A 9,766-nucleotide genomic window follows, 5' to 3' on the forward strand; every position below is an offset into this window, starting at 1 on the left:
AGAAATAGGAATCCTATCAGAAATTGTCATAACACATGAAACTAAAAACCAAACAAACCAACCATGCACCTTGACATTTTGCCTCATAATTCAAATTTTTTCTATTGATTCTCTCTTGGAAGTTGAAAAAACATCAGCTCGAGTTTCCAAACAGACCCTTAAGGATCAAAACCAGCCCCTTGCCTTAAGATTCAGATTTTTCTGTTAATACTCAAACAGACCCTCAAGTTTGAATTTATATTCAAGAGAATGCAACATAAACGGAATCCACCCTTTCCATTCACATTCGCTGTCTTGGAAAGCACAAGTCTGAATTACGAGACCATCAAACATCCATTGGGCCTCCTACCGAAACACACTTGGTGTTTTTTTTTTAATGCGAGCTACACACAATCTCATTCTCCTAATTTTCATAAAACTGGCAATGCCGTTATTTTATATAGGGAAAAAACTTACAGATAAGGGTTTTTTTTTTTGCATGCTAAAATGAATCATTGACATCATACAGAAATAAACTCTTTTCTTGGTATAAGGCCACTCATTTTCTGACCTCTTTTTCTAGGTATAATGTGAAGCATATCAGACTATGTTAGCAACTCCAAGTTGAAATGGGAAATCACTAACGAAAGAATAAGATCGGATGTATGTTGCTGCTGCAACAAGTGCCGTGCTGTTGCAACTCGCACCAATGAAATCCTTCCTAGAATCGCCAGATAACTATTCCATCAGAAGTTAGAACCATAGCACAACACTAGAAGTTTGAAATGATTTGATTTTCGTTCATCCAGTTTTGAACAAATTTGACGCAACCTGGAAAAACATATAAACAACCAAGGAGTTACAGAAATGCACGAGGAAGCATGGGATAACAAGATGTTGAATTTTCTTTTCAGTTTTGTTTGGAGAAAAAGAGTATGGGGTTGGCGACATAAATAACATTTATGAAGAAGAATGTATTACCTTGACATGATGAGGCATGATCTTGACATCAAACGGAACATGAAGCCATGCTTCAGGTGAATGGAGAAGAAAATTCTCTGGCTTACTGGTATAAACATCTGCATACTGGTGAATGTTATGAGCAAAAGCAGATTCTTGCCCTGTGCTAGTTAGGAATGTAGCTCCAAAAGATCTGTTAAACATCATCTTCATCTTGTTGCGTGCTTTTAGTCTCTCCACATTAAGTTCTTCCAGAAGCGAATTGCAAGCTGCAGTTCTCAGACTATTAGCTGCAGTTGCATGCAACTTACCGAGTAGCTCCTGTATTATATGAAACTTTGCCTGCATAGTTCAACAAAATATTACCGCATAAAATGTGCATCGCTAATATACAGTTGAAGAAAGCAATTACAGTGTTACTTATCAACCAAAAATGGACCTCTAATAACAATAGAAACAATTCATTTAATGCATGATGCGACTTCAGTGGATCACTTTTATGGTTGTACCAATTTCCACAATGTCCAAATGTCTATAATTTAACAAAACAAAACATCTTACAATTTAAGTGGAAGACAGGGGATATGTTATCATTTAGTTACAAACTACCTACATGAATAAGAAAACTAAACTAATTTGATTTTTGTTTTTATTTATAGTTCTAGCATTTCACCACGTTGCAATTCATCTTTTCAATTAATATTTTCATATCATCCATCTACAATAACATATTAACATTTAGCAAGCTTAAAAATGGGTTGACAATCATAAAGTTGACTCAATTCTATATAATAAATGCTAACATATTACTAATCACTAGTGTTGAAAAATTCAGCTCGGACCAACCCGTCAGACCAGCTAACTTGGGAACCAGCCATGAAATTGGTCAAAGCGACTCATAGATCAGACATGCAATCAACTTGGTAAAAATAAGTTTGGCTCGGTTGTTGATGATGAACAGAATGAGTCAGCTTTAACAAAAACACAATTTATTTGAAAAACAATAATTTAGTAATTTGCGTGTTAATACTCACTAAGAAAAGGAAACAAACAATTAGATTCCCATTGAACTCTTAGGGAAAAAATAATTGTATCCTCTAATAAAATCAATCTTTGTTTTCAAGATAAATAACTTCAATTTCCATTGACTACTGTTTCCAAATTTTCATTGAATCTTTCACTCCTCAAGCGGATAACATAATCATAAAGTTTTTTTAGTTGGTTAACCTTTAATACAACCACCTACAGAAAGTAACATAAAACCATCAAAGGCATATGTAACAAGATATTAAGGATACCTGCTCAAAGCGGTAGGTATCTTCATTTTGTATTTGTATTTCATTCTGCAATATTAAAGAAATAATCCATATAAGAATGTCTATGTTTCTGATGTTAACTATGACAAAAGTTCTACATGCATGATGCATCAGTAACTCAAGAAGGATGATATAGATCATCAAAGAAACATTCTGCAAGCACAAAATTAACATTTCTAAATAAAATTTCGAATCATAATTTCATATATCTTTTAGCGTTCACCAGGGACTTTGAACATTCAAGTTCAACTACTGTGTTTCTAACATTCACCACCATGAACACACAAAGAACTGTAAGTTCTATTTTTCCAAAGGTTAGCTTTCATATCAATAGCAGAAAATGTTTTGCTTTTTGATTAGGAACCAAATTGTACAACACCACATGACAGCTAAAGTAACCAGTGAAAGGAATGCAGCTTCGTCAGTTACAACATAATCAAGTGAAACACACTGATTAGTTAAAAGATATGCCAAAGTAAATGATGGTTCTTTATTGAAACAATATTAGATATAAAACCAAACATGAGTCTGGACCTACCAGTTTTAAGTCTTTAGGGGAATTAATCATTTGCCAGAAAAAGGAGAGAAATTAAATTCATGAGAAGAGGGCACAATAATTATGGCAACCAGTTATTAGCACATTCTCAAAGGAGGACGTCATTGTCTAAGCTGACAATGTACATTTAATAACAGCTGAAGATCACATACATATATAATAACAACTGAAGGAGGATGTCACTGTCTAAGTTGGCAGCATACATAAACAACTGAAGATCACATAAAGCCATCTGATACAGACCGATGAGAGGGGAGAGCTTTGCTTTTAACAGGAGCTGTGTCTCTCCCATCCAGCCAGGACGAGATATAAAGAGTAGTCCATACCCACTGGCAGTGGATAAACAACTATGAAGAATCTTTCTCTAGAGAAGAACCCACTCTCAAAAGCCAGGCTGATGAGAGAGGAAAGCCTCCAATATAAACTAGCTAATAACATAATTGGATTTCTGCTTAACAAACACAAGCAAGTATGAAAGAGCCATCATTAATACTATAAAAGGAACCAACCTCACTAGAGGCCTGACCATACAAAATGTTTAAACATGTGTATATATGCAGACAGGAAATAAATAATAATATAGCATTAGCCTGTTTTCCTGGGAGTTGTATGGATCTATTAAGGAGTTATGCCAACTCATCTATCTATAAGAAATTCATGGAAGATACTGACAAGCAAGTTAAACAATCTACATGAAAATGGATTATATAGCAGACATACCTCCAGTTCATGTATAATGGCGGCGGTGCGCCAACCTGCCTTTGAGGGCCCTCTTAAGTCGCTAAATAGGTGATCTCCAAAATATATCACCTAATGGAAAGTGTGAATTTTATCATTCTAGGGGCTTCAAGTGTAACGATGGTTTAGGAACAGAGAGAGTTTATTATTGATAGAATTATTACAGATACAAGTCATACAACTATAATGGAGTCTCTGCACTTGAACTATAACAGCCTAAACTGACTAGTAACTAACTTTACAGTCGGCACTAACTGACTACAACTTCCATATATATATATATATATTACTCTGTACATGGAGTGTAGCTCAACTATCATAGCCCAATACTGTGAATGAATCTTAATGCAAAATTGTGTATTTGCTCTGCAAATAAAACTAATTGTAAAGTTTAAGTAAATCAAAATAATATGAAGTGTGGTTTATCAAACATCAAATAAAAGCATACCTCCGGGCCTTTCCACTTGGTTATTTGAAGAAAGGATTTGAGGCATCCATGATAATATATTTTATCTTGATGAAATTTATCAACCTTGGTAAAAGTTAATGTGTCCTTCTGTGTGTCATAACAACTGCATGAAAGAGCCAGTGACATTTAAGACCTCACAAAGAATTCAGGATTTTAGAAATGATGAGGAGAAAATTACTTGACAAAAGAAAATGATACAGATTAGCTTTGTGCATGAGAAGAATTTACATCCAGCCACACTATGCTCAATTGCTTTAAGATTCAAATTTTATTTGTTTCTCAATCATTTACTTCATTTGCCATTAATTACTGTAATTCAAAACAGAGTAATATCCGAACAATCTAGTCCTAAAGTCAGTTTTGAACTATTTAAAATGTAGCACAATGATCCCAGTCGTCCTTCATAAAAAAAGTAAGAATATAAAGAATTATGAGTATAAAAAATGAACACCATATCACATAGGATGTATACGATACAAACCGGAATGGATGCTCAGATGTATAAAACTGTGGTTTATTTGCCTTAGCAATCACAACATCAAACAGTTCTGTCCAGGAGTCTCTACAATCCATAGAATCCTAATCAACATTTAAGAATAAAATCAAGGAAAATATGGCCAGATATGAAAAGTGAAAAACAGTAATATATAACAAATATTATATTAAAAACCAAGTAAGGACCTTTTAACAAAACATTAAAAAAGACCTGACAGCTAGTGTCAATGTTAACCATCTAACTGATAAAACATAACTCCAGCATGCAAGAGGATAAAAGAAACAAGAAGTATTTAGAGTTGGAGCTCCGACTGACCCAAATTGACAATAACTGGGTCATGCAACTTTCCAAACTAAGAAAAATAAACTAAAAAAATTATTAAACTCTAACAAGTACTGTGAAGGCTAAAGAAAAACATTGCATGATATAAACAAAACGTGTCATATGAATTCCAGTTAATCAAATACCTCTAACATAAAACGCATCCCTCCATCCACAAAGTGATAAGGAGAATTGGTCAACAAGAAAAGCTTCTTCCCCCTCTCCCTTAGCATCTTAAGAAAACATAATATCTTTCCCTGAAATATTCACCAACAGATAAATAATAACGATAAACTTTCAACTAGACAATAAAATAACTCGATTCGATAATACAACCACATTAAGATACAATGTGTACTTTGATATTAGATAGACAAAAAAAAACTTTATTAAGATACTAGATCCTGAATTAGGTTTGTGAAATTTTTGTAGACAACTTATTGCAGCATCTGTTGCACACATTCATCAAAAACATTTAATAGAAATATGTAAAATGGTTTGAACTTACATTTTTAACTAAGTATTTGTGTGGATCAGAGAGAATTCCTTGATGAACGATGCCACTTCGGTGGACATGTTCAATTGCACGAACAACATCTTCATAAATGTAGGAAGCATCAAATTCTAGCTTAGCATCAACGAAGTATTGCACTATATCTGCAAGGAGGCATGCCTGCAGAGTAGTGATATAAACAATCAATTCTCAACCTAAGATTTTACGGCAGCAAGAGGCTTCACAATAGGCTACCCAGGACGTGGCAAATGAAATTGGCAAGGGAAGAGAGTTTAAGCTTTCAAGAGAATTTTCAAATTTCAGAGGGATCAGTACTGCATTGCAAGAGTTTGGCCTTCAGTTTAAGTTTTATAATTTCAAGACATTGGGAACCAACTCCTGCCTCGGTAGTAGAGATTTAGCTTAACAGTCTGAAAGACCTGCTTAGGTATGCAGTAGATATTGCACTCAGTTTAACCAGAAGGAAACCAATAAAATTGTTAGTGTAACTGTCACAGAACAAATGACCGATTGAAGAAGCAAGAGTAATTTTAGAATTCTGTATAATAGGCCAAGTCTGATTAAGGGTGCATTTGCATTAGTTTGTTTTAGTAAATGCTTTTATGATAATATCTTCTTTCAGAGCTACTTTGCTGAAGCTACTTTTTCTAGTTCTGAAAAAAAACACTCAAACTGCTTTTCCAGAGTGCTTGCTTTTCTTAAAAGACACTCGTCTAATTATCATAAAAAAAATTCACCTAAACTTTTTTTCTTTGAAAATAACATAAACAATCCTATGAGGAACAAAATCTATCAAATTACTTCCAGCTAATTTCTATTTCCATTCTTTTAAACATTTTTTCTTTGAAAATAACATAAACAATCCTATGAGGAACAAAATCTATCAAATTACTTCCAGCTAATTTCTATTTCCATTCTTTTATGCATTATATAAGCAGTAATCTTCATAAACTAAGATGATTCAATCCTGACTCCTGGTGCTATTTCTCATCTCTTGCAAGGTAATAATAAACAGAGATCTAATGGTGGTCCACATGTCCATTTCTTCAAGTATACTGGGTTCAGAAACAGGGAAAGATACTGTAGCAGTCCCTTCAGGATGAATTTTGAAGGTGGTATGTTAATGGTAGCTTGTCTATGTAACTTAATGATATGAATAAAATTCTGTAACATTTGAAGAAAAGTACAAGACTCATGGCATGAAATTTCAATAAGGCAAAGCTCCAAAACTGGGCAGTACCAAAGGTCCTCTAGCCATTAACCAGATAATTATCATAGAATGAAAGGGTGACGGGGAACTGACCTCACTAAAGCAGAAGAAATCCATCAAACCAACAAGTGATCGGGCTTGATCACGACCAATATGCCGTGTGCCATATATATCACGTATTTCCTTTGGGCTTAGCTGTAAAGTTATTTGAAAGAAAGTAATCTATGTAAAAAACATTTTACTTGTAATTCATCAATCATCATTTCTGTTACAATGGACAAATAGTGCTAAAAGAAGTTTATCAAATTTAAGTAAGCCGCTATTCATCAATACAAGCATCTCAACATGTCCATTATGCAATCTTACATAAGAAGTTACGAAAAACAAATCCAAGACAATAAAGAATCAGAGCCAAATACCCTTCGTCTACCATAGTAGCATCCGTCTGGCTCAATTGAACCAAAGAAATCCAGCTTCAAGAGACACCCTTTTGACTTATCATAGCAAAGTCCTCTAATGGGGAAAGCTGCATCATATTTAAAACCCATGCAAATCTCTGGATACCTAAGCTGAAATAAGCAACAAAAAGAGTAAGAAAACGAACAACCACAGTTGTAAAAACAAACAGCCCGAGACAGATGATTGGAGCTAACCTCATTAACCATATACTCCTTGGCAAGGTCATATATCAGAGTCTGCAAATGGGTCGAGTAATGTGCCAAAGTGTAATCGTAATCGAACCCATAAACTTGCAAATTGTCCAATCTCAGATTCTTATTCACATAAATGCCTAATCCAAAACACCGAAAAGAGAACAGAATCAAATCAACACGCACAAAGAAAAAAACACACACACACACACATTCATTAATTGTTGAAGCAATGAATGAACCTTTGGGATTCATTTTGGGCATTTGTTTGAGTGCATCAGGAATCTTAAGAAAACTCTGTTTGGCAGCTTCGTATTCGCGACGGAGAGTGGCTATCTCCTCATCATCAGATTGCGACGCACACTGCTCCAATGATTCAATGACGCTGTAGCTTCGCGAAAACCCTAAACCGTGAAAGAGTGTGAAATTGTGAATCAATGAAAGCGAGATTTTCATTTCAACAATTCATAATGAATCTCTTTTTGTGAATCAATGAAAGCATTACAAATGAAGTAGATTGATGATAAGAAAAATACCTTGTTGGAGTGCAGAAGATGAAATCAGCGTGGAACCCTGTGACAGTGGAAACAGAAGAGTGAGTAAGTGAGTGTTTGCTATTGAACAAGAATGAGAGTGAAAAAGAGAGAAGAAGAGTACGTGATTACGAAGGGTTCGAATACGAAGAAGAGAAGCCATTTGGATTTGGATTGGTGTATTGTGAAATTGAGATGTGGTGTGATGTGCGACGCTCAAGAGGGAAAAGCATGTGCAGTGTGACTCTAACTGCCCTTTGTTTTTACGCGCCTAATTTTCCCTAACGAATTCAGTTGAAGGGAAGAAAGTAGCTGCTATCAATGCCTATGAATATTCTTTCAGAAATGAAACTGATCTTTGCCTCTTCGTTTTTGCGTCATTCATGTCCCTTCCTCTCACATCCCCAATTTTTGTTCTACATTTATTGGACTATCCTTTTCCCATTAAGGTACAAAAATAGAAACATATTTCATTTTAGAAAGTTACTTTAATTGAATGAATGTATCTTTTTACTTGATGCAAGCACTTCAAAATTAAATGGTCATGATGCTTGCAGTTAGTAGAATTTAGATCTTCTTGTCATCATGCGGTCTCTACAGCATTAAAATGACAACTCTTCAATTTTTTTTGGCCAATTTAACTTTAAATTAAAAAATCAATTTTAACTATTTAATGTAAAAATCAAGGGCCAAGAAAGGGAGAAGCCAATGTTTAAGAGAGATTGGACAGATGTGTAGGCGTGTAGCCTCCAAGGAATTTATGGATACTAGGGTTGCTTTAGAGGTTAGACACTTGATCAAGTTATGGGCCTAATATATTTTTTTAAATGGTAAAGTATAGAAAAAGGCTAGGTTGGGAATAGAACCCATGTATCAAGACAATCATTTACACCTTATGCTGGCTGGGCTGCCCTTGTCAACTTATGCCGGTTGGCCTGCCTTTGCCACACTAAACACAGTCAATTTTTTTTTTTAATGAAAATTGATCAAAATAATTTACATGAGAAAGAAAAGAAAATGGATCACAGTAGAATCATGCGGCACTACAAGAAAATTGGTACTTTGCGGCGTCATTTTGCGGGGGTTTCATGAAACCGCCGCAATATTACCATCTGTGGTGGTTGATGTGGCGGTTTAGGTAGCCGTTGTTGTTTTATAAACTTTGCGGCGGTTTGTAAATGTTCAGCGGCGGTTTGGGAGTGTTTCATTTTATTTTGTGTAGTTTGCGGCGGTTTATGGAAGCAACCGTTGCAGTTTTCCTTATGTTTGAGGCGGTTTGTTTAATTTTAATTACTATTTTATTTAATCTGCGGCGGTTACTCTAATAAACCGCCGCAGCTTGCCCTAATTTTGGCCTCCCACTCGCAATTCACTTTCCCTCTCGCTCGTTTTTCTTTCCCTCTAACTCGTTTTCGTTTCCCTCTCAATTGAATCCCCAAAAACCTCAAAGCCCTAATTTCTGCCCTCTCTGGACTCACTCACAGTTTCTTACTCTCCATTCACTCATCCTGGCTTAGGTTCGTCGATCCTTCTCTTCTTTGAGTTTCGTTTTGCTTTTTCAGAGTCAGTGTTGGTATCCCTCTCACACAGACTCAGGTTCGCCCCTCTCTTTCTCTTCTCTTCTCTTCCCTTCCCTTCTTTGATTTGGGTTTTGCTCTTTCAGATTTGGTGTTGGTGTTTGTATCCCTCTCGCACTGATCTCCGCTTTCTCGGTCTGGCTAAGGTTCGTCCCTCTCTCTCTCTCTCTCTCTCTCTCTTTCTTCCTCTTCTCTTCTTTTCCCTTCCCTTTCCTTTTTTGATTTGGGTTTTGCTCTTTCAGATTTGGTATTCGTGGCCCTCTTGCACTCAACAATCGTTGTTTGGAAGCCAGGTACATCCCTCTCTTCTATTCTCTTCTCTAATTTCATGGCTATTGTCTGTTTGGACTGCATTGCTTGTAAATTTTTCTGTCAAGTTCTGTTCTTGGTAAATTTATTGGTCTGGTATTATGATATTTCACTTGTGTTGTCAAGTTCTGTTCTTGG

The 9,766-nt window shown here is 35.5% G+C and overlaps 1 protein-coding gene across 2 annotated transcripts; it reads right to left on the reverse strand.

The window, feature by feature from the left end:
* Positions 1 to 407: 407 nt before the first annotated feature.
* Positions 408 to 8,158, reverse strand: LOC130713552 (uncharacterized). Of its 2 annotated transcripts, XM_057563324.1 has the most exons (14): positions 7,867 to 8,156; positions 7,746 to 7,782; positions 7,452 to 7,613; positions 7,213 to 7,349; positions 6,979 to 7,128; positions 6,653 to 6,754; positions 5,344 to 5,508; positions 4,982 to 5,092; positions 4,500 to 4,597; positions 3,998 to 4,121; positions 3,532 to 3,621; positions 2,238 to 2,282; positions 961 to 1,281; positions 408 to 810 (listed from the first exon to the last, which is right to left on the reverse strand). In XM_057563324.1, exons 1-14 carry the CDS (start codon positions 7,903 to 7,905, stop codon positions 781 to 783), a joined length of 1,611 nt encoding a protein of 536 aa, XP_057419307.1. In that variant the 5' UTR covers positions 7,906 to 8,156; the 3' UTR covers positions 408 to 780. The 2 variants fall into 2 exon arrangements, with proteins under 2 accessions (XP_057419307.1, XP_057419306.1); XM_057563323.1 differs by having other exon boundaries at positions 6,979 to 7,349; positions 7,867 to 8,158.
* Positions 8,159 to 9,766: the final 1,608 nt, after the last annotated feature.

Source organism: Lotus japonicus, chromosome 4 (genome assembly GCF_012489685.1).
Source record: "Lotus japonicus ecotype B-129 chromosome 4, LjGifu_v1.2".
NCBI lineage: Eukaryota > Viridiplantae > Streptophyta > Magnoliopsida > Fabales > Fabaceae > Lotus > Lotus japonicus.